The 24,799-nt window shown below is 41.7% G+C and overlaps 2 protein-coding genes across 3 annotated transcripts in view; one reads left to right on the top strand and one right to left on the bottom strand.

The window, feature by feature from the left end:
- LOC119706882 (transformation/transcription domain associated protein) overlaps positions 1-11,879 on the bottom strand; it is a 76,196-nt gene extending 64,317 nt beyond the window's left edge. Inside the window, exons 1-18 of one of the 2 annotated variants that reach the window (XM_038151071.1) lie at positions 11,737-11,879; positions 11,461-11,535; positions 10,774-10,924; positions 10,360-10,409; positions 9,308-9,418; positions 8,653-8,757; positions 7,979-8,062; positions 7,170-7,226; positions 6,445-6,570; positions 6,052-6,129; positions 5,736-5,824; positions 4,790-4,886; positions 4,287-4,425; positions 3,663-3,741; positions 2,497-2,731; positions 1,408-1,735; positions 1,199-1,296; positions 341-535 (exon numbers count right to left, since the gene is read on the bottom strand). In XM_038151071.1, the coding sequence (XP_038006999.1) occupies positions 341-535; positions 1,199-1,296; positions 1,408-1,735; positions 2,497-2,731; positions 3,663-3,741; positions 4,287-4,425; positions 4,790-4,886; positions 5,736-5,824; positions 6,052-6,129; positions 6,445-6,570; positions 7,170-7,226; positions 7,979-8,062; positions 8,653-8,757; positions 9,308-9,418; positions 10,360-10,409; positions 10,774-10,873 (1,971 nt within the window). In that variant the 5' untranslated portion in view covers positions 10,874-10,924; positions 11,461-11,535; positions 11,737-11,879. The remainder of the gene's footprint in view (positions 1-340; positions 536-1,198; positions 1,297-1,407; positions 1,736-2,496; positions 2,732-3,662; positions 3,742-4,286; positions 4,426-4,789; positions 4,887-5,735; positions 5,825-6,051; positions 6,130-6,444; positions 6,571-7,169; positions 7,227-7,978; positions 8,063-8,652; positions 8,758-9,307; positions 9,419-10,359; positions 10,410-10,773; positions 10,925-11,460; positions 11,536-11,736) is intronic. The other variant, XM_038151072.1, reaches the window with a different exon arrangement.
- Positions 11,880-12,052: 173 nt separating this feature from the next.
- Positions 12,053-22,989, top strand: TMEM130 (transmembrane protein 130). The gene is made up of 8 exons (XM_038151073.1): positions 12,053-12,888; positions 15,365-15,655; positions 17,069-17,237; positions 17,666-17,835; positions 18,503-18,587; positions 20,224-20,426; positions 21,437-21,549; positions 22,335-22,989. Exons 1-8 carry the CDS (start codon positions 12,813-12,815, stop codon positions 22,509-22,511), a joined length of 1,284 nt encoding a protein of 427 aa, XP_038007001.1. The 5' UTR covers positions 12,053-12,812; the 3' UTR covers positions 22,512-22,989.
- Positions 22,990-24,799: the final 1,810 nt, after the last annotated feature.

Raw genomic sequence — 24,799 nt, 5'->3', positions numbered from 1 at the left:
GAGATCATAGGATTTGAATTCTGTAAAACAGTAGAACACTAGCACAACAAGCTGAACAAAACAACAAGTCCATAAAGTTCAGTACTTTTCAAGAATGAAGTCCATTCATATCTTCTAAACTGAAGTGTTCATGTTTGTATTGCATCACTTAGGTCAGGTTTTTTGAAAATCCATCTTTAAATTATTTTCATAGATTACTCTTTATATAGACTGCTTCAGATCTCACGTGCTAATTTCAATATTATTATTTCTAATTCTACATCAGTCATATCTACCTCAAGGCATAAGCTCTTTCCCACATGCTGTTCATTATCAATTTAAAAGACAAACAGTAACATACCTGAAGAGCATAGTTTTTAGAGATCCTCTCCACCATGTAAGGAACAGTAGTTTGAAAGATTTCTTTAAAAGTTAAAGGGTTCATCATCGTGAACACACCAGCAAAATGCTCCAGAACTTCCTTTTCCTCTTTCATCCTGACTGTCTGACAGTTTGCTACTCGAACATATGTCTGTCCATTTCCTGCTATTTGCACCTACAGCAATTGAGAAAACACACACACTGGTTACAGAATTTGAGCAGCTTATTCCCCATTATTCTTAAAATAGCTTTTGAAAGTAACTGAGATTTTGTGGGGTTTGCATGCAAGCCCCACACAAGTAGAAGTTGGGCACAAGAGCCAACCATAACAAAAATACTAAAATTGAATGTTTTCAGAACAGATTCTAAAACTAGGAAGTTAGAAAGAGAGAAAGACAACAGTAGGAGGTATCAGTGTATTTGTAAATTAATTAATACCCAGTCAAACACATTTACATTTTATTAGTATTTTGCATAACTACAGAAGACAAACACAGACACGTGAATGCTTCAACTGTTAGCTAAACTATCTTTCACTGAAAGACTTAATTCACTACATGAAAGACTACTATTTCCAGTCTGACCTGCCTGCATGAACAGACAAAAATGGTTGTTAAGAAAATAATCTGTTGCTTGCAAATAGTAAGTACATTGAAATTCACTTTTGAAATTAATTCTCCATATTGAGCATTTCTCAATACTTGTGGTCCCAATTACAGACTTAGTGAAAATATACTATACATATAATCTGTGTTTTAGCTGACAAATAAATCCTTATTAAATGATCTAACATACAGTAACTGTACAAATAGAAGTGCTATGTGGGCAGGTTACATACCTGATAAATATCTAATGCTTGCATTGCATATTTTACCAGTTTTATATAGATTTGAGTCTCCTTAGGTTGCAACTGCTTATTAGGAATGAATTGTGCTTCTGAAAGAAGAATAAGATAGTTAAGCATTAAAAATACAATTTGCTTTCATTCTGGAGAGACTTTCTCTGTAGAATTATGAGAGATAAATGCAATTAAATATGCAGTTTTACCACCAGGAGCTTTGCACGAGGTGATGCCCCACGTGATCGTCTTGACCCCACAGACCAAAGTTTTCACTAAGCTCCGGCAATCCGTGACCTGAAATGTCTGCTTGTCTTCTTTTTCTTTCTCCCCTTGTTTTTCAAACACAGGTACAGGTGCAGGGGCCACAGGAGTGGCTGGGGCAGGAGATGGGACAGGAACAGGGGCTGCATTTGCTGCTGTGGGCACTCCAGGCAAGGCAGCTTCAGCTGCCCCGAGCTCGGACTGGGGCTTGCACTTCTTAAAAATGACAGACAGCTGGTAGCGTGCTATGGTGTGGAATTTCAGAACAAACACCTAAGGCAGAGGAGGAGAGGCAGATCAAACAGCAGGGAGGGGGAGAAAGAAAGAGAAAATAAGTTGCTTCTTCAAAAAACATCCTAAATTTAATAGTACTGATATTTCAAATCAGCATACTGGGATCAATAAAACTTTCAGCTATTGTTGAAGTCATTGAAATGACAGAAAACATTTTTAAGTGTATCAATAAACTAGTCTGCCCTCTTTGAACAACTCTAGCATCCTTGATTTTCAAAAATACAAAATAAAAACCTCCCTATAAAGATCCTTTAATAGGATCATTAGGTCTTCAGATATTTTTAATTGTACAGATTCTCTTGTGCCATGCCAAGGACCTGTGTAAAGATCCTCTTTCAGGGCTTAAAAAAAATACACAAAAGAAAGCACACCCATAACCAGAAGGCATTAAAAAACAGAATTCTTGCATACTCTTACACAAGGAAAAAAGATTATAACTAAAATTTAGAATAAAATTATTTTTTAAAAAACCAAGCTACTCAAAACAGGCATTCAATTTCCTGTTTTGAGGCCAGCCACTGAATGAAGCTCAGTTGACAAAGCATCTCCACTACACTTGAGATATTATCCCAGCTGCAGAGTTAAAGAGCCCTTCTCTGAAGCATTGAAGTGAAACACAGCACACAGGCTGCTCCTACATATTCTCATTTCTGAAGAAAGGAGAAAGTAAAATGTGATTGACAACATGCTACAAAACAGGATATCCAAGCACTTATCAAAAGCTTTAAACAAATCAATACCTCCAGCATTCTCATAAGGATGTCTCTACCATTTCCATTTTCCTGTTCACTTTTAGACCGGATACAGTCTACCAAATTTAACAGGAGCTTGCAAGACATGGTCTGGATACTGCTTGGCAAGGATTCATCATCAATGTTCTTGGCAAACAGCTGGACAGCCAGGGAGAGGTCATTGAGAGGCAAATGCTGCCGGACGTGATGTACCAGGTCTGCCAGGGTGCTGTATGCAAGGGGTCTACAGCCAAAACAAAGAATGAGGAAAAGATATTGAGCACAACTAAAAATGTTCTTAATTTGACTAAACAAATAATTACTGTCTGGAGGTACTTCCAAATTTCTCAGTGTCAGTTTCCTATTTTCATATGCAAATCCACAGCTCACAAGGCTTTTTCAGTTACAGGAGGGAATTTTAACCTGTGCAATTTAACCAATGATGCATCAATCTATCCCACAGCTCTGGACTCTTTGATCTTTCTTCCTTCACTGAAGAGAACACCCCATCACATATTTTCATCCACATGCAGTTAACATGCATGTTAGCCACATTTTGAGCAGTGCTGGTAATCTGTTTCATAATTAATCATAAATCATTCTAGCAGAGAAAATATTTCTAAATCTAATACATGTTGTCAATATGGTACACTTGATACTAAAACAAAAAGAAGTAATTCTCCAAGTTCAGATACTAATTTGGTCAGCAAACTCACCTAAAATTTAGACTACTGAAGACACAGAAAGTCAGGTATTCTCGCCATTTACTTCTTCAATTGCAAACAAGTAAGTTTTAAAGTATTCATTGACGAAACAAATCTCATTAATATTTTACACCAGACACAAGATTTAGGGTGTTTCATGAAATACTGGGCAGATACTGAGTTGGTTTCCCTGTTTTGGTTGTCATCCACAATTCAAAAAACTGAAATCATCTTTATTCAGCCATCTTTCTTATTTTGTCTAACACTCACATTACCATGTTGTGCCATCAAAGTGTTAAACAAAAGTCACCAATACAGCAGCAGAAGCTCTGCCAATAAAACAGTCTAGTAAAATTAGTTACTTGAGGCAAACATTTAGGACCCTATACAGAAGCTGCTGTAAATATTAATGATTTTCAACGTAAGCAGCCCTGGCAGGCACTCAGATCATTACTCTGGACTTTCTCATACCTCAGCGTCTCCCGGGCAGTGTATCCAGAGCCAATCAGTATGGATTCATCAAACAGCTTGTCCATGCATGGAATAAACTCTAGAATTTAAAAAACAGAAAAATGAAAAAGCCATACACAACAATTGGCAAAGGAAATAATGTAAATAAGATAGTTAAATATTAGACCACTTAACTTCGGTATTTAAATCTGAAGTTAGAAAGTGATTTTATCCCTAAATTAATTCCTGAAGCTTCTAAACGGCAGTGCCATTTACAAGGAAATTTTCAAACAATCTCTTGTGACTGTCTACTCCACTACTTGCCCCTTGAGTTAACACTGCAGTACCCGGTCAAAGCCAATTAAATGTGCAAAGAGAAAAAAGTGCTCAGGTTATTTACAACTTTGAAAAACTTTCTGTATATAAATACTTTTTGTATATAAATAATGAGTTACTTTTTATACTTTTTGTATATAAATAATGAGTTACTGGAAATGACAAATTGGGCAACCCTGCACACAACAATTCTATTTGGCCTGGCATCTTGTGATAGTCAAATATAAATAAGTAATATGCCTCTAAAATTGACAGAAATAGCAGAAATCTTTCCAGTTTGCAGGTAAACTTATAAAGAGTGCTACATACGGCTCCTCAGGTCTGTTGTCAGGATGTGCTTGGCAGCAATCAGGAGTTCCTTCCTGAGGTGTGCTGTTTCAGCTGGACAATTTGAGAGCAGCTGCAACATTCCTTTGACCATTTGCTGAGAATATTTAGCCACTAATTCCTGCAACAAAAAAAAACAATGAGTACAACTACTACAACGTTCTATTCCTTAAGGTTGGTCTAACATTTCCAAAGTAGCACCCCATTAAAATTCACTAGTTTCTCTTGCAAAATCTAATCCTAAAACTAAAATACAGTAGTCGTTCCATAAATGCCCAGGGAGGAGGGATGGCATATTTTTACTTTGCATTCACATGAGGATACTTTTGAAAGGATAACCAAGTACAGCTTCACCTCCAGATTTTCTACGCAAATGCTCCCATCTCCAACCCCTGATGCATTGCAGTCATGCAGGTCACTTGCCTGCCATAAAGCAACCAGAAACCTGATGCATTAAGTACCAAAGTTTTAAAAATTCATCCTACCTGGTAAATTCTGATGATGTAAGCCAAGAAAGACAATGTTTTAATCTGAGCAGCGATGAAATCAGCATACAACTCCTTGTTATAAAGTTTATGTTGTCTGAAATTAAAGGGAGCGGTGGTTACGATTTTGCTCCTCCCCTTTAGTACCTCCACTCAGAAAATTCAGCGAAGTTCCAAATTACATCATCTTCTAGTGGATTTCTTGCTTCTTAAAACAATACAATCCTCCTGGAAGAGCCCACTTTCAACAAGCCCTCTGCCATTCAAATTCCCAGCAGCATCTTTCTACAGAAAGCCAAGCCAATACAAAGCAGCACACATTTGGCTCAGCTCCCCTAACTGGGGCCAATTTTTCTCCAGGCAATATTCCCTCCCACAGACTTGTCTGTCTCTCTCAAGGTTCAACCACTTAACCAGGTCATCCAGGCAGACAGGGAAAGGCAGAGATCTTGCTCCCACTGCCCTGACCAGAACCACTTGCTGCTCTTCAGAAACCTCTGCCTCTCTGAGGCAGGAAAAGCAGTGCCTATCCTTGCAACATCACAAGGCTTCATGCAAGCTACACCTCGAAGACCACAGATCCATCATTGATGGTATGGAAAAAGATTAAACAGTGTCAAGTGTCCCTACTCCCAGGGTCTTCATCACTGTCTGTGATGATGTGGATTTTTGTCAGAAACTCTATTTTAAAAAAACTCATTATCAAATAATAAACTGGGACCTACTGCACAACTATGGACTTTACCAATGAGATATAATGCCAATAAATTCACCTACAGAACCTTGGTAATTTTTAGTCAAATAATCATTGCTACTTTTGAGATTAAAAGCATAAGACTAGAATCAAAAATCACAATATAGAAGGAAAAATATTTTGAGCAATACTGAATGACAGGTTTAAGTAGTTTATCTCAAATATCATCAAAATACCATTAAATGCTCTTACCTTGCTTGAGCAGAAACTTGTATTATAATAGTGTTCATAATCAAGGGCACAAATTCAGCTACTACATTATGAATGTTCAGTTTGTAGAGCTTAAAAAAAAAAAAGTATTATTAGAGAAATTCACAAGTCACAATTGCAGTCAAATTACTGGAGAGCTAATCAGAAAAAAATTAAGACATCTCACCAGCTTTATTTTTAGATGATATTTTAATTTCAAAAGTATATCACATTCATTTTTACCACTATGATAGCCAACAGAAGTTCTCAGCCATTCAGTAATGAAGTATTTACATGCAAAATACTGAAGTGTACTAACCTGATACATGAGAACAACAATAATAGGTAGCTCAGCCAAGACCTTTAGTGATAAAGATCCTCTGGGAATTATTGAGTGCTGAAAGAAAGAATACATGCTTTATAAACAGTCTTAATTATTAATTCAAAAGAGTATGTAAAACACATTTTTACAGAAACTGCTCATTTTAGTAGCACTATATTTAACAATAACATTTTTAAAACCCAACAGCACTAGGTATTACATTAAATAAAAATCCTGTAATTACAGTTGCATAAAAAATATCTGGATAGCTTCAATCAGCTTCTACAGAAAAGTCTGGATAAGAAAAACAAGCAAAAAGAAAGTCTGTTATTTTTGCCTGGCCTTATGATGTGACAGAGTCCCCCAGTTAAGAGCAATCAGAACACTCACTGTCCTCGTTTCACTGTCCTCTCGCTCAGGGTTCACCTTCACCACAATGGTTGTAATCATGCCAACCATTTCAGGAGTGGGAACAGTGTTCTCTGGAATCACCTGAGGGTTCTCAAAGTACCGATTCTACAAGCAAAGAGCAGAAGAAAGATATCACAATGCCAGTAACAGTCGAAAAGCCATCCATCTCCTCAGAACTCCCCCAGTAATCCTCCCCTGGAACAGCTTTCTGCTCTCTGCAGTGAAGTTTGCACTGCAGCACCTGCCCGGGCCAGACACACAGCCTGCAACCTCCCCCCTGGACAGAGCAGCAGAAAAGCCCCCCAGCCAAGCTGGCTCTTCTGCTAAAGGAAAACATCCCAAGAGTTACTCTGTATCAGGGAGGGAGGATCAGACTGCAGCCTCCCTTCATGACCTCGCCCTTCCCTCAAGAACAGACACATTTGGGTACCTGGAGACAACTGCAGCCAACCTCACCCTGCTTCAGAACTCCAGCTCACTCCATCTTCTACCACTAACAGTGTGCCAGAAACACAAGGTTTTCCAAATCAAAATCTAAGTTTCTCCATTCTTAGTCACAGTTTTGATAAATAGATTCACTAAAATTATATTTACTTTGTATCACTAGATGTAAAATAATTATGTCAGTATCTTTTAGAGATAAAATTAAGAAAAAACTAGTTTTCTGACTATAGCAGGAACAATTTAAGAAATAAAAAGCTTACCACTACTTTTGGAAGTTCCTTGTAAATCTGTTTCACAAAGTCCAAAAAATGATGAATCTAGGAATGAAGAAGTCAGTTACCATAAAGAAATTTTTTTCAAATAATTTTAAAACCACAATTTTAGAATCCCTGTATTAACAGTACAAATACATCAAGTCTCTACTCACCAGTACAGTATATTTTTCATGATAACTGAAAATAATCTGAAGGTGTTCTCCTATCTCCTTCTGCTTTGTTAGTATTAATTCAAATTGCACTTGGAAAGAATCTGATCTACCTCTCATCTCTACATAGTTCCAATACAGTATTGTCAGGTATAACTACTATGAAACAACTAAGTCTTCCCAAGAGAAAATGAAAGCAAAAAGCAAGATAATAACAATGCAAACTTCCAAATTCCCCTTGATGAGTCACAGGAGAGAAGAGGGGAGGCAGGGGGAAGTCAATCAGAGTAAATTCTTTTTCAGGATTTTCCTTTACAAACTGAAAAGGCATCAATTCTTTTCCTTTGTGTGGGAATTTTATTCCTTAGACTGCTCATACTGTCCATAAACATTTAAACCAAGTACAACAAAGCTTTAAAAGTTTGGTTTTTTTCCCCAGGAGTACTAGGATTATGCAATCCTCTTTTAAAAATATCACTTTAATATTTAAAAAAGGGAAACAAATTAAACATATGGTTACCACAACAGGTCAGGCAACATAAAAGGACAACAGCAAAACAAAACAATCAACCCACTTGAACAAAATAGCAATTCTGAAGAGCATGGCAGCAAGCTTTATACCATGTAACAAGAGTTATGACTTACTTCTTGAGTGATTGCTGGTCTGAACTGTTTGTGCAATTCAATAATTATTCTTAAGCAAATCAGTACATTTTCTTCATTCTCTGTCTGGAAAAAAAAAAGCTTTTTAGTGAGCCCACTGCTGAATTCTCCAACTACTCAGGGGGTACTTCAAAACCCTGTAAAATTATACTCTTCTCAACAGTCTGAAGTGCTCCATTAATATGGGTTTGTGTGAGCAAGATGCATTTCCTTGGATACCGTGCAGTCCCAGAGTATGGCTGAAATTAAATCCACCCCTGGGGAAATAAAATCCAGACATTTCACCCACTCTGTACCATCAGATCTGTTCCCATTGCCCCTCAAACAGAGACCCCCATGTGAGCTTCAAATGAGAGTGCTGTGAATTCCTAGACAGAAAACAAATTCCCAAGAATCAGCTATCTGCCAGAAAATCCTGCCCAGCATGAAAACAGCTCCCTGCATTTGTAAAATCCATGTTTCTGAAGGACAAAAGAGAACATGCAGAAAACCTGTAGATGGTAAGAGAGGGCATAGGTGAAGCTTATATAGAATGTCTTTCCATTCCTGCTCCAGCAGCTATTGAAAATCCTACCCCAGCAAACTCCAGAGATGAAGAAAGCAGAGGAAAATATTTCAGAAAACTTCGAACAGTTTTAAGAGGAAGTAAAAAATACCTCAAGAAATCTGAACATCACAGACAGGATATTTTTGGTATGAAGACGAAGATGTTCATTTGTGGGTATTCTGTGAATTATTTCAAGCACAAGCTTCCGGAGTTGCTGCAGGAAGAAAAAAAAAAAAGGAAAAATAATTATATCACAGAACGTTTTGAAAAGCCCACAAAACCCAACAATTAGTTGCAGCATCTTTTCCAGCTTAAAAATTCTGCATGTTGAAATAGAAAAAAAGCTGGTTTATTTCATGTAGACATAAGCTTGTATACAAAGACATAACTCTTCCTACTACCCACCTACGTGAATGAGGCAAATTTAACTAATTTATAGTTGAAAAATCAGACTTTTTTTAAGGAATGCAATTTCAAATATTTAGTGACAAAGATTCAACTTTTGCCTTTCATTCCTAACCTTCAGTAAAGTCAGTAATTTGTAACAATGTGTAGTATTTCAGTAAGAAAGCCAATTCTGTTGCACCTACTTTTCCTTCTTTTTCACAGAAGCCCAGATTAGCAAAGTTTATAAGTAACTTATTTAGAAACAGGACTTTTTCAGTTCCACTCCAAATAACAGATCTATTTTTAGCAAGTCTTAAATCAGTTCATTAGGTTAATCAAGGACAGCAAAAAGGCAGGAGATGCTCCACACAGTTTACCTGTGCTGGCTTCTCCTGCAGAAACTGAACTTCCCCATCCTGTAGAAAGGTGAGAAACCGAGGGATGATGTGTTCCAGGAACGTAGAATATTGAGGGGATGATGTCACATTCTAATTAAGAACAAAAAATGGGGAGTTATAGACATCACACAGATTATATTCAGTCACATTCAAAGCCACTATTAAACATTTTCAGCGAATCTTGAACAGATTCAGTGACTAAGTATCTGCTGACACTACAGAACCACGTGAGTTCAAGAGAACATAAGCAAAACAAATACAAGTCCTTCCCCACTGAAGGGAAGAGCAAAGAGAATCAACTAAGTCTTCAGATTCTACCAGATCTCCAGACTAAGCAGTTAAAACAATTATTTTAGTCAGATAAATGGTTTCAGAAATAGCTTAAGCAGATAAAAAAACTCCACAAAAATAATTTTAGTTTTCTGTAACTTCACAACAGGCACATATTAACCAAGTATTCAACTAAAGTATAATTTCTGCTAACACAAGGCTGGGTTAACTTGTGTTTCACATTTTCTCTGCTGCTCATCCAAAAAGATGGCCCATCACCATGCAAAAGATGTCACTGGAGACATCTCCACTCCTGATGTCAGATTCTGCATCTGACAACTCCTCTCTCACTTCCACACCATGGAATACTCAGAGGAATCAGAAGGGCCTCTGTTTCACAAGAACACAATACACATTTGAACTAAATAAAAGAAAGCTTTAAATACAGGCATTTCATAGCATTAAAAAAATAGAAGAAAAATTTTTACTTCATTTTTATTTAAATGCTTAATGAATAAAGATTTGGCAATGTAAGCTCACTAAGTCCAAACGTAATTCTTCAACAACCTGGTTAATTCCTAAATACAAACCTAGAATCAATGACTTGTAACCATATAAATCATTGGTCACAGGATACTACTATTAATATTTTAACTGCATAACATCAGAAATTCAAATAATATACATTAAGCACAAGAAAGGCTGCCATTGCAGAAAGTTAGGGGGGTTTTGTTGCTTGGGGTTATTATCTTTTTATTTACCTCAAAATTCTCACTGACTTCTTGCATCATTTTCAATTTGGTTTCATCAGCTGAAAATGGAAATTCAAGCAGAAAAATGTGAGTGTAAAACCAGGTCATGAAGGAAAACAACAAACTCATTGATCAAAGAAGCAATCAGATCTTATCAGTTTAGCTATCACTGCCCAATGATTACACACACAGTTCTCTCAAACAACCACCACACAACTGCACACACACACACATCTCGCTCACTTTGGCTCATGTAAATGTTTCTCATCATTTTGCTTCTTCAAAAACCAAAACTCAAACAAATTTCAAAGTGAATTTGACAGATTTCACTGTCTCTCTCATCAACTGTCTGAACAAGTCTGCAACACTTGTGAAACAAACTACTGAAGAGCTGCAATTTACAAGAAGAAAGAAGTCTCTTACGTGTATTGACATCTGTAAGAGCAGCCACAAACTGAAGGTATTTTTTCATCAAAGTGGTTTGGTCCACCACCGTAGGCCCTTGTGCTGAAACAAATGCCATCTTGGAGGAGTAAAGATCAGCTTTCAGTACATAAAATCAAGATCAACACACCTGCAAAAGAATACAGAAGTATTTCTTAGTTTACACAGCTCATAAACAGCAGCTATCCCATCACCTAAATACATTCTTCTAACATATTGAAGAGGACCACCTTTTCCAAAAACCACAACTGTAACATTTACTTAGGCTTACAAATACAACACCAAGCATGTAGAGCACTCATTGTGACAGGACTGCACGAATAGATAAAAGGGGTTACTGAGCTCTTCACAGCACAAACATTCACGTGTTCTGCGCGGTTTCCTCTCTCCCAGCAGCAGGCTCCAGGCTCAGGGATGCTCCCGACAGCGCACACCTGTCATCATCTGCCTTCCGCCCCAAACTCACAGCTCCCCTCGGACACAGCCCTGCGGGACTCGCTCCCAGGCGCGCCTGCAGCTGTCCTGCCGCCACAAGCTGCCTGTCTCGCTCCTAAAATCACATCTGGCTTGAAAGACCGGCGATCTCCCTCCTCCCCTGGGGGGTCCCCGTCAGTTTTGCTCCCGGCCAGGTCCGGCCGAGCCAGCCCGGGATCCCTCGTCCCTCACCTTCCCCGCCGCAGCTCTGCTCGCCCGGGTCGCTCCCCGCTGCCAGGGCGCCGTCACGCCGAGCCCATCTCCGTCCTGCGAACACGGGCACCGTGAGCGGCCGCAGCGGCGTTTCCCCCGTCCCTCAGCCCTCCCGGTGCCGCGCTCGGCCCCAGGCCTCCGGCGGGGCTCCGGCCGCCCCCTCCTGCCGGCAGCGCGCCGGTCCCGCCTCCCCCCGCCGCGCTCCACCGCGCCCAGGCCCGGGCCCCACCGGGGCGCCGCCGCCGCGCTCCTCACCCCGCGGCTCCCCGGGACCGCCCGGCCGCGGCCCCCCGGCTCCCTCCTTTGTTGCTCCCGGAGGCCGCCGGCAGCGCATGGGCGCAACGGAAGCGCCCGAGCTCAGTTCCGGCCGCCTCCGCCCGGTGCCGCCTCCCGCGCCTCTCCCCGGGCGGAGGCGGCCGCGGCACCGCCCGCTCCCTTCGCCGGCCCCGCGAGCCTCGCACGGCCCCGCCTTGACCCGCCCCGCCAGGGCGGGCTCGCCCGGCTGGGCGCTGCCGGAGGCCGCCGCCTGAGGCGAGCGCCGCCCGGCCCCGCGTCCCCGGAGGCTCCGCTGCCACCGCGGCCGCCGGTAACAGCGGGCGAGGGGTTACCGGGGCAGAGGCGGCCGCGGCCGGTGCCTCCGGCCCACCCCGCCCCGCCGGTGCCCCGGGAGAGCGGCGGCAGCACCGGAAGCGAAGCGCGCCGAGAAACTGATCCGCCGCAAGAAACAGAGCAGCGGCCCGGAGCGAGAAAGGGCTTCGAATGTTGAGTTTAAAGAAACACAAAAAATAAAAGTAAACGAATTAAAACCAAAAGATACAAAACAAAACAGGAGAAAACAAAACAAAACGACAAAAAAAGAACACCAGAAAACCACATTCCGGCGCTTTTGCTGTCGCTTCTCTCCAGCAGCGCACCCGTTACAGGCCGTTCGCAGCGCTGCGGGGCCGGTAACAGCAGCCGAGCTGCCCCCGGCAGACGCATCCCCGCGCCACCGCAGGAATACTTTATATGTGCTTGCCGCAACCACAGCGCGGCACAAACCCCTTCCCGAGCGCTCCGGGATGTCCTCACGCCCTTGGCAGATGGGAAGCATTTGTAGGTTTTATTGACTATTTGTTTAAACCGCCGGCGGCTTTGCGTCCCGGTGGCGCTGGCAGCGCGATCCCGCAGGAACTGCCCCCGGGAGAGGCGGGCTGGGCGCTGCCGCGGGGGAGCGTCCCGGGGGCGCGGACACCGGAGCCGCAGTGCCGCGGGGGCAGCGCGGCCCCAGCGCGCCCAGCCCCGCTCCCGGTTCGAGAGCCGGCCCGGTGTCCGTCCCCGCGGCCCCCAGCATGCGGTGGCTGTTCTGCGCGCTGCTGCTGCTGCTGCTGCTGCTGCAGCTCGGCCACGGTCGCTCCCCGGCCGCAGGTAAGGAGTCGCCGGTCTGCGCTGGCATCGCCGCCGGGGAGAGGGCGAGGGGTGCGGGGTGCTGGGGGCGAGGGCTCAGACCTCGGAGTGAGCTGCATCACGGGTGGGGGTGGTTCCCTGCCCGAGACTGATAGATGTGACGAGGAATGGAAGCAGCTATGGGCACGCTCCCACCACCCTAGATTTTATTCTCAGGCCCTGCAGTCTTGGTGTCTGCAGTGGAGGTGGGGCATCCCGGGAAGCCGGGGTTCTGCTTTGCACTTCTGACCCAAAAGCTGCACTTCTGCTTCCCTCGCTGACCCCGCGCCGCAGGTCACAGAGCACCTGGGCAGCTGCTGTCCCTCGCTGTGGGACTCACCGAGCTCCACTCTGCAGAAAGAGGTCGCAAAGGCAGGAGAAATCCCTGAATTGGATGGAGTGTTTTGCTGCGCCGGTCACTCCCTGGTTGACCTTGGGTTAGCCACTGAACCTCCAGCTGCTGCAGCTGTTGGGATGGTATGGCCCTGATTTGTAAAGCGCCGTGATAATCTCCAAGGAAAAGTGGTAGATAAGCATGAGGTAGTTGGCTATTTTTTTCCTGAATTCTGCTGAAACTAAGTGGAACATAGCCTGAATCTTCTAGAGACATGAAACCTCCCTCTGCCAGATTTCATCAAATCACAAGCATTTCTGTTTTAACTCAGAAAACTGAACTCGGGGCCATTTCTTGTGCTGTGAAATGGGAACGGCGGAGTTCTTTCTCAGGCAGTAGTGTTACAGTTCATTTCTCACAGTTCTTCTGCCTCCAGAATTGTTCAGCACCTGTGATCTGTAAAATAAAATGCAGGCACAAATGCCATCTCTTTCATCTCATCCCAAGCTGATGGGTGCAGAAAAGCCAGCACAGGAGTTAGCTAGCCCCAGTGCTCCCTTCATATTAGAGGCCATGGATGAGTGAGAAATGCAGTTTCTAAAGGTCAGAGATTCAGGTCCTGGGTAGCAGTCTGGTGGCTGCTGAAAGAGAGGATAAAGGAAAGGCACGTGCCTTAGAGCCCCCCAGCTCTGCTGCTCTGCCCAGCACTGCTGATGTGATGAGAGCCAGGCAGAACTCTGATACAGGGAAGGGAATGTGCTCCGTGTTGGAGGCAAGCAACCAGACCCTGCTCCCAGCTCTGTCCCAATTCACAGCTATTTTGCATTTCCTTTTGTTTTGAGGCTTGGGGGTTGATTTTGTTGTTTAACACATGCACATTCTTTAATACTTCTGCACTGCTATTTTTTGGGGAAAAATGTAATTTTTTTTCCACAAAACTCAACACTGTCTATTTCAGTAGTTGCAAGATCTGAAGAAATTTGAGTAAACATGGCAGAGAAGATAATGGTGAGCCATTCAGAGCAGCAGAGCTGGCTCGGTATCACAGGCCCTGCACCTCTCATGCTTCAATGTCTCATAGAATCATAGCATAGTTTGGGTTGGACTGGACCTTTAAAGGTCATCAAGTTTAACCCCCTACTATGAGCAGAGACATCTTCGACTAGATCAGGTAGCTCAAAGCCCAGTCCAATGTGACCTTGAAGGTTTATACTGGGTGACCCATGCCAGTGTTTCACCACCCTCAATGCAAAACATCACCTCCCTCAACCTGCTGGCTGATTTTTAAGCAGCCTCATGTCTTTCTTGGGTGCATATTGTTGGCTCAAGTCCACATTTTCATCCACCAGTACCCCCAAGTCCTTCTCTATCCCTTCATCCCCCAGCCTGTACTGAATACCAGGGGTTATCCCAATCCAGATGCAGCACCTTGCACTCAGCCTTGTTCAACCCCATGAGGCTCCCACATTTTCAGCTTGTCCAGGTCCCTCTGGACAGCAACAGATCTGCCACTACAGCATGGTACATCTTTTATTTGCCTTAGGACTTCTGGTCCTTCCCTGGAAAAGGAAATTTAAGGTGGACCATAGCACAGAAAATGCTTTTACTGAGTTTTTTTTTATGTTTACTTATGAGGGAAGTTAGATAAACTTTTCAACAAAGCTGGCAAAGGAATCTAGTGAATGAAATCTCACCTGAGTTTGAAGGTTTACATCTTTAGGACAGAGATTAGAGACTGAGCCTCTTCCAGTAGCTGGCAGTCTAGTGATCATGTCAGATCATTAGCGACAGTGAACCTATAGCCAGCACCCAGCTCTGGATGTAAAACCTCATCAAAGCTTTTGTGATGTTCTAGACTGAAGCTGTCTTCTACTATGAACATTTCTAGGACTCAGTCTGACATGTTGTTTACTGCTATTTATTTGAACTCATATACACATGCAACAATTTCTGTTCCAGATATTTAAACAATAAAAAATTATGGTGGTAAATTCTTTGCTGGGATAAGTGTCATTGTAAGTTATGTAACTAGAGCTGACTAGTTCAAATGTATAAATAAATAAATGAAATTTAAAATTCCATACAAGAAGGTTTGGTTTACTCATTTTCTTCTGCTTTCCACAGAGTTGTATAGTCTGGAAATAACCAACAATGGTCCCATCACAACAGGAGCACAAGCTACTGTTCAAGCCAGGCTAAGGATGAAGAATGAAAATGTCACATCAAACTGGTATCACTTTAACTGGGTCTATGCTCCTCTGATTTTGATAGAGAAATCCGAGCAGCAGTTTAATTCCATAATTAATGTAACTGGTGAATTTCCTGGCACTTTCCCTGTGTCTGTCTGGGTGACTCACAAAAACTGTTGGTTGTGTCGGCCGATTGCAAGAAACGTCACCGTGCTCCAGATTACAGGTAAAATGGGTAAAGGGCTTTACAACAGCTCAGTATATATGCCCTTGCAGCAGCAGGGAGAAAGCCAGTGTAAATATGGCTTCTGACAACAGAGTTTGATTTGTAGCCCTGTGGCTGAAGGTGGGTTTGGGGGCATGGTGCAATCAGTACCATCACAGCCATGCTCCAGTCTCTCTACACCCAGGAGGAAAGTGTGGTGCTGCCTGTGTTTTCCTACCTCTGTCACTGAGAGAAACTGAACTGGAAACCAGATGCTTCAGCAGCTGCAGTTCACACAGCCACATGGGTCAGTGATGTCCAAACTCCTAGAACAATGCTTCTTCTACTGCCTCCCAGCATTTCTAGACCTAAAGTTAGGATGACCATCAGCAGTGCCAATCTGCTGCTTTTCCCTGTTGCATGACACAGCAAATCTTAGGCCATCAGCACAGCGAGCATTACATTTTCTTTTAAAGCTCTGTCCAAGTGTACTGAAATTGGATCTGAAATCATGGCTGCATTTTTAAGTGTTGCTAAGTGCAACTTCAGTTTTCTGGGAACATTCATAACCATAAATATGCTTTTTTTATTTACAAATTAACCACTGGTGTCCTATGGTTAACCAAATCTCTGATACAGGGATTGACAGCCCCATTCCAACAGCAATTGCAATTATTATTTGTGCACCACCAAAAAACCTGTCAACCAGATGTAATGAATTGTTAACAGGATAAGAGTCTGTTACTTGTAATCAATAGCCGATTAATTTTATAACGAGCTGGTGTCTGATCATATCTCTTTATTCCTAGGTTACAGAGGATTTTTTTAGATAACTCCTTGCCACTCATTGTCCAACAAAGAACCTCTCACAGACAAAAAACATTCCCCCCTTTCTGTATTCACAATACATAGCACATCTGTTATTCACGATAGTCAAATCTTAATTTCTGTAGAAATAGCTAAAACTTAGGGGAAAAAAACCCTAAATTTAAAAACCCCACAAAACAAACAAAAAACACCATCCCAGACATGATGAGTATGTGTACTGGCCTGACTCTGAATCTAGATGTTTGATATTAATACCAGTATTTTAAAATAAATTTTAAAAGTTTATATTGAGCTCAATCAGTCCAGGGTTATTTCTCTTAGTTGTATTGCATGATTCATCATGACCCATTGTATAACCCTCAATAAATATTTTCATTTCACTGCCTCATTCACGCACATGACAACACTGAGTAATGGATGTAAAATACACTTAACCACTTGGATGGGACACAGCAAGACTTACCCAGTACATCTGAATGAATGTTTTGATACACAGAGCATGCTGTGGAAAGGTGCTGTCATTCTTCTGTCACATATGCTGTCATACATGCTGTGATTATTCTGTCACATATGTTGTCATTTTTCTTTCCCCTTTTTATCCTGCAGAATTTATCACAGGGAACCTCACCATAGCCCAGATAGAAGACAGCAGAGTTACCACACATGGTTCCAGCTCCTCCACGGACACAGTGACCCGGATTTCTTTCTCTCTTCATGACCCAAGTCGTTACTTCAAGTCAGCATCATTTGTCTACAACTGGGATTTTGGAGATGGGTAGGTGTGGGTACTCTGTTTGCTTTAATGAGTATTCAAGACGGCTCTGATTCAGATGTTCATCTAGAGAAAAATCCCAATAAAATCAGTTAGCTAATAGTCTGCCTGCTATAAATGTTGTTTCCATAATTTACTGACTATTCCTATTCAGTTTCGTGAATTCCTTTAGCATTCTATTTAGTTTCTTTAATTAAAAATGCAGAGACCCACTCTGGATCTTGTAGTTCTACAGGTAATACCACAGACATAAATCCTCATTTATATGGACATAAAGTAGAATTAGAACCACAGCCACTGGAACGTTGTCTGTAAAGAAAATATATTAGAACTTGTCTCTTTTTAAACCAGAAAAATTCAAGTAGTAAAGGCAGTTTTGATTCTAAAGTTAAAGGCAGTTTTGATTCTAAATCTTTTCCTGTTGCACACAGAGTTTACCAGATTACCAAGGAACCCTTTGTCTACTGCAACTGCTCCTCCATGGGGAACCGCACGGTGCATCTGAAGGTCGTGGCTGAATGGGAGCAGGTTGGAAGCATCATTCACGAAAGAGAAATTATGCAGAAAACTGGTGATTTTACCACAGCCCTGGAGCTCTTGGGTAATTATAAAACATTTTGCGCCTTTAATGCAGAACAAGCTGTATATGTACAGATACAATCTAGTATGTACAGATACAATCTAGCTTTGACATGGTAACACGACTTCAACATTGTTTCACATTCAAGTACAGGTCAACATCTTTCGGTGAAGTGTTTCCACTGCAGAATTGACTACTTGCTCTTCTAGGGCAGAAAAATTGGTGGAAACAGATAAAATCTTCAGTTTCTTTTTAATCAACAGATAATTTTACTGTCTTTTGTAAAAGTCTTACATACAATTCAAACAACAAAGTATTTATGGTAATTTATGCTGGATTTGTTTGTTCAATTTACACCAGCTATCTCTAAACAATAAATCAGTTAAATCAAGCATTAGGAAAGCCTCATTGATTTGATCAGCTCCAGGAGTAAATAAACACAGAATTAAAAATGTAAAGAATTAATAAAGTTGATTATACATATAAAAAGGAGTCTGACAAAAAGTCGGGAAACTTACAACATCTCTAGTGGTAGGGTTCCTTTTTGGGGTGTGAGACAAATAATATTATTTGTGTGACTGATGAAGCTCCAGTCTGCAAGTCTGTGGAAACAAACCTTCACTGGGAAACCAGTGACACTCAAGTTTACACGTAGAGTGTGACATGCTGGCTTTTCATTTCTTCTCAGATGCTGTTAAAAGTATTGACATAGTGGGCTCCAGAGAGACTCATGTAATGGAAAATTTGAATTTATCTCTTCATATCAATGGCACGTAAGTAGCAAGCACAACTTCTTTTCCCCCCAAAATTATCTCTTTAAGTGTTTTTCCCAGTGTTTCCTAAAAATAATGAGTTGAGCCCCAGAGAATTATTTTTTAAAAAACCAAAACCACCTCCTTTCCCCCAAAAAATACTGTTGAATATTGCATTTTCCTGACTAGAAATGCCATGAGCTCTAAGAGCCTGAAAGACTCTGCATCTTTACAGAAAAGTGGAATCCTCCTATGTAAAGTAAATGCCATTTTTTAATCTTTGTAAAGGGAATGTTAAAAGACAAGTAGCCAGAGAAATAGTGAGGGAAAATACATCTGAAAACTTCTTTCTGAACTTTTCTCCTTCACCAGTTTCCCTGTTATTAAATTGAAACATATTCCAAGTCCTGTTGCATAGCAGCAAAGCTTGACTGGCATAGGGGATTAATGGGTTTGGGGAGTGATTCTGGCAAAGTTCAGATTGCCACAAGATGAATAAGACATCGAAGCAAGGATCATAGGAAAACAGGAGAGTTGTGAGCACCTCAATCCTAGCACATGCTCCCTCAAGTTGCAGCATTAGAGCACATTGGAATTTTGGAGTGAGCAGCACCCAGAGTCATTTACCAAAGGCATAAACAGTCCCAACAGACAAAGCAGCACAGTTTGCACTCAGAAAATGAAAGGGGTATTGACACGAATGGGAACTGCAGATGGCATCCCAGTAAAGGTGAACAGCCAAAAACTGGGACAGACGAACCTGAGATCACTAAGAGAAGGCTTGATGACCCCCAGTCACAGGACTGGGGCTGATGCAGGAGGAGTTTAAGATAGAGATGCAGTGGCAAAGAGATGGGTTATCAAAAACAAAGCTAGAAAATGAGCTAAACACATAAACCTGATGCTTTCTTTAGCAAATAATGTTGTAAAGAGATAAGAAACAAAAACCTAATAAAATAGGGTAAAGAAAACCTCTGTCTGTTGTCAGAATCAAAGTCTATAGTGCATAAGATGAGTTCAAGCAAAATCAGTTGAAACAGGGATCTGGAAAGGTAAATAAAAGCCTTCAATTAGATGTGGTGAGAAGCCACATGGCAATGAAGTGGGTTGCACTAACTTGCTTGATGGCAAATAAAAACCCTTTTGTTAATGTAAGGGAATGCTGTGATCCTTGAAATTTACTTACATTTTCCAGCTATTAGTCCTTTGTGCAGAACTCATCTTATATTCTTTCCAGTTTCATGTGCAGGGGTTTTAATTAGAAGAGTCTTGGGTGTGCTTCAGCGGTACAGACAGTGATATCTGTGTGAGAAGGACAAAGAAAAAACTACCTTCCCTTGGAAGTGCAGGAAAAAAACATTCCTTTTATCTTTATTGAAGAAGGACTATGGAGTTTCTACACACAATGGCCCACTGATGACCCTTGCAGGTATTCAGCTCTCAGCTGAAAGACCTGCCTTTATAGAAGAATCACAAAGAACTTTTTCATTTGTTGGATGCTATAAACCAAAGAGTGCAGTTGATTATTTCTTTATTTATATTTAAATTATCTTCATTAGTTTCAAAATTGTTCTGCTATTTTAACCAAGCTCTTTGCTGAAATTTTGTGCAGTTTTCACCTTTCTTTTATTTTGCCTTTTTGTTCTTGTCGTTTCAGCCCACCACTGGCATTATGCTGGCTTATAAAATCCGAGTGCATTCCACTTGAAGGTGACAAATGCCATCTGGTGGAGATCAGTGGCTCCTGCTACAACCTCAGCCACACCTTCAGGGACGCGGGACAGTATTGCCTCAGTGTCAGGGTGGAGAACGGCGTGACAATGCTGCAGACGTACCACGGGATCAAAGTGCGGCCAGCAGGTGAGGGACAAGGACTTTGAGCAGCACGGAGAGTCCCAAACAGGTTAGGGACAAGCGTGGGTTAGCCAGCCTGCAGATGAGGTTTCAGGAATGTGGTGTAGGTCCCTAAAATGAGAGGAATAAAAAGGGAAATGAGAATTTATAATGTGCCTGCTGTAATTGCTCTGAGCTTCTTGTGTTCTGCTGAACCCTCAGTCCCAAGAGTGTCTTGAAGCTACTAAGTACACTGGGAAGGTTATATTATTTAAATGAAATATTTTTCAGTTTAAATAGTCCAGCTTTTGTAGTTAGAGAGGATAACTAGGAAAACGTATGTGTCTGTAACACTATCTTAATTAAACAGTCTCAATTCTTATTGCTTAGTTTAGTTATGGAATTTTGAGGGTAGATTTTTCGGGGCCTCCATTTCATTACAAGTCTCTGTCCCTCCTGCCAGTGACCCCAGCTGGCTCCCCCATGCATGCTCACACATGCTCCTCCTGGGTCCCTAAACCACCTGGGAGAGTAGTTAGGTGGCCAAGTGAAGAGGACAGGGCACAGCCAGGCTGTGACACAGAGTGGTCACACCATGTCACTGTGAGCCAGCTGTGTACAGACAGGGCAGCTCACTCCAGAAGGCACTGGTGTGCATGCAGGGCTGTGTCCTCTGTGCTGGAGGCTCTTGGCTGCTGTGGAGGAGAGAGTCCTTCCCATCCTCTTGGGGTACCACAAACACCCTGGGGAGTCAGGGGCTAACATATGTAACTGGATAGAGGTTTCTATGCTCTTCAATGCAAAAGAGGGCATTGGAGGGAATTATAAAGGGAAAAGATCCTTACAAACCCCTCTGCCACTCCTGAGATTTCAGAAAAACCTGGAGTGATCAGAGCTGAATAGTGTATTCCTTCTTACACACATTTCTTCTTTTTTCTAAAAATACTCCTAAAATTTCTTCATTGTTTCCTTCTCGCTGTTGCCTTTTTCTGGGGTATTGTGTCACTCCAGAAATGTGTCCTTGTGCTTTTTCCTAGGAATCCACCCTGCTTTCCTTGTCCTGCTCTGCACTGCTCTGGTTTCAGTGATGCTGATACTGGTGCTGTACACGACTTTTCGAAGTCACACACAACAAAAAGATCTCGTGGAGGTATTCAGTTACTCTTGCTTTGAGCTGGGATAGAAATTAGATAGCTTTCAGCCATGAAAGGTATCTGATATGAAAAGGTTCTTTAATCCCCAGACAAAGAGAGTGTGAGGGAGAATTTCCCTGGTACTTGTGATCTGTTCCACGAAAAAAATCCAAGCAGTGTAAGCAAATGAAGAAACAGCCATGCTTCTAGTTTGCAGAGAACTCTGAATTGCAGAATAATAATGGGCAGTTTGCAGAGAACTCTGAATTGCCAGAATAATAATGGGCAGTTTTTCAATATTCCCAAGCAGATGCTTGCATTGAAGTATCCATTCCAGAGGATCTGCCTCAGAGTAGTTACATGAAAGAAAGCAAGGAGACAGTGCAAGAGGATACAGGATAATAAAAAAGGAGGGGTACGTTACCTAAAGCAGCCCTAAATTGTTACCTACCCCTTGTATGTGGCCTTCACCTCCCCAGCTCCCTGCCATCTCTAATATACTTTCACTTGCTACAAAAGGTGTTTGCAATAAGCATGAGTTCTTAAATCAAAAGTAGCTTTCATGGTACTTTGGAAAGTACCTAATACCCTTTACACTCCACCATAATATAAATTCTATACCTCTAGAGGCACTGTCTATAAGCCATGTGCACAGCAGGTATAAATCAGAAGTCTATTTGAAGTTAGTGACTGAGGGAAAATGGTTGAGGACCAAGTGCCATTTGCAGCCCAATGTGCTCTTGCTGGACTTGAGCCAGTGGGAACTGAACTAAAAATTATCTTTTTGATGTTCCCTTCCCAGGTAGCTGACTTTGACTTTTCTCCACTGTCTGATGAACACCGGTCTAATCATTCCAAGTCAGGCTGTGGCCCAGCATGTTGCAGATCATGTTTTCTTCAACCATCAAAAGAAGCTGCCTGGGAGAGTCATGAACTTCTACATTCACTTTACAAGCCAGTCAAAATGTACACACTGTGAAGAACACAATTGCACTTTGGTTGCACTAACTGTCTAACTTTCTCACTTAGGCTAAGTCAAAAGCCCGGTGCTGCATGAATGGTTTGGTTTTGCCAATGCAATGAGGTTCACCACTTTAAGTCCAGCACTTGACTACTTCATTTTCTGAACTTAAAAAGAACAAGAAACACAGTAAAAATAGCTTTGTATTTTTAACTTATACGGGTGTGTACATTTACAGCTGTAAATGCAGCCTTTTATTCTTATGAAAGATTGTTTTATGTGCAGGTTTGCTAAATTCACTACCTCTTGTAATTTCTCTGTTCCTTCTGTTCTCTGTTCCAAAGAAGAAAATGCCTAAGACAAGCATATACCTCCTTTCCTATGTACAACAGCATTATTGGAAATGGAAGTCACCCAAAATATTGTTGAATGTGTATTTCTCCTATCAAGGAACTGATGTGTCCATGTTGAAAACAGAGAAGGTGTTTCCTGTGAACCAGACTACCTAATTATGTTGTCCTTTTTCCTGTCTTAAAAGACCCCTTTTTAAGCTAATGGACTTCTGTCAGACTGCAGTGGTAGTGACATACTCACCTGCTAGCAATACTTTGGTCCTGCATAAACCTCCACGTGTCCACCACTTTCTAAAATAGAATACCACTCTAATCTGTATAAGTAGCTTTTTTTATACCTCATATTGCTCCCCAATTAGCCATCAAAGGTCCTCTTCCAAAAAAAAAAATGCAACAACTAGTAGCTCAAAGCTGTTTAGCAAAACATATTTAATTGAAATTCCTAATCAACATTCAAGGCTGTATAAACTCCATGTCTGCTGCAGGCTATCATCTACTATCAGCTTCTTTCTCAGCCAGGCTTTGCCCGCTGGCATTTTAGAGTACCCTGGAGGCTTTTACACAGAAGTGCCTTTGTGTCCACTTCTTTTTTTAAATGTGACACACCCTCCCCACCTCTGTTTAACGCATTAGGTATTGTGGGCTTAAGGTTTTTCATAGTGTCTCAAATGATTAGAAGATAATTGTCTGAATTTGAGGGGATTTACCATGAGGTTTTTGGGGTACTCATCTCACATGCTCAACTTCTATGCTTCCTCAGAGGAGCCCAGAGCTTCAGTTCTTCTGTGAAAGAAATTACATGACCCTTAATTAACTTGATAGATTTAAAATAAAATAGGATCATGTAAAATAACAAATCCTATAAACCCAAGTTTATGTCAAAAGGTCCCTTCCAAAGCAGAACTTCTTTCAGCTTTTCTTCCTGAGAAATGGTATTTCTAAGCAAGCTTGTTGATGGAGAGTGGTGTTCTTTGTATTCTTTCTCAGTGCTCTCGTATCAAACTCTTATCTTCAGCCATATTCAGTTACTGCTAAGAATGTGCCTCTCTTTAGCAAAGAAGCTACTGTGCCTGAGAGCTTCAGATTAATTGTTTATTCCTGAGATTCCAGCCCTCTGAGCCACTGCCAAAGGCAGTGACTTGTTCTGGGATGTCAGTGTAGTTTGTAAATGGCTACGTGGTCCTTGGGCAGTGGAAAGAAGAGATTTCTGATATGCAAAATGCAGCTCAGAGTGACAGAACCCTGAGACTGCACAGGGGTTTCTGCAGCCAGAATTTAGTTTGGGCTTCTTTGATTACATTTGTGAAAGATATGTGGCCCTTGCTGTTTTAATACACTTGAAGACAACCCATTGACACACTAATGGATGTGTAAAAAGCCCTTTCTTCTCCATATTGTACTGCTAGCAAAGACAATATCTGTGAGAGCAGACTCAGTTATAGATACATGAAACTGGAATCCTTTGGGTTTGAAACAGGTCATTTGAAAGGAATAAGACTTATGCTTGGCCCCCTTTTGAATTAATACCCAGGTGATCCAAAGAGCGTCATAGGGAGTTAGGGCACGAACTTTGCTCTTTTGGGTTTTTGCGTTTGTGTTCTCTTCCATATGTCCAAGCCAAGATACCACTGATCATGCCAAACCTGGCAAAGTAGGTATCAACCCCCATCAAAGAAGTGGGACATGGAGTTAGAAATACAGAAGACAGGCCTAAGAAAATCCCCGACTTCCTATTGAGAAAAACAGAGAAAATGTCCTTCAGAAGAACATTGGCTCTTACTCTCTGCCTAGAGTGAAGAAAGGAGGGCAAATGAATCAAATTATTCAGGAGGGTAGAAAAGATAAAGTGCTGCAAAGTAGAAAGTCAACACTATCAAATACTGGAAGACATTCCTTCAAGAGCAGAAAAGAATAGAGGTTAGAAAGAAAGACATCTCTGGCAAAAAATAAGCA

This window comes from Motacilla alba, chromosome 14 (assembly GCF_015832195.1).
Source record: "Motacilla alba alba isolate MOTALB_02 chromosome 14, Motacilla_alba_V1.0_pri, whole genome shotgun sequence".
NCBI lineage: Eukaryota > Metazoa > Chordata > Aves > Passeriformes > Motacillidae > Motacilla > Motacilla alba.
Note: the sequence above shows the minus strand (reverse complement) of the source record. Positions and strands in the feature narration are given on the sequence as shown.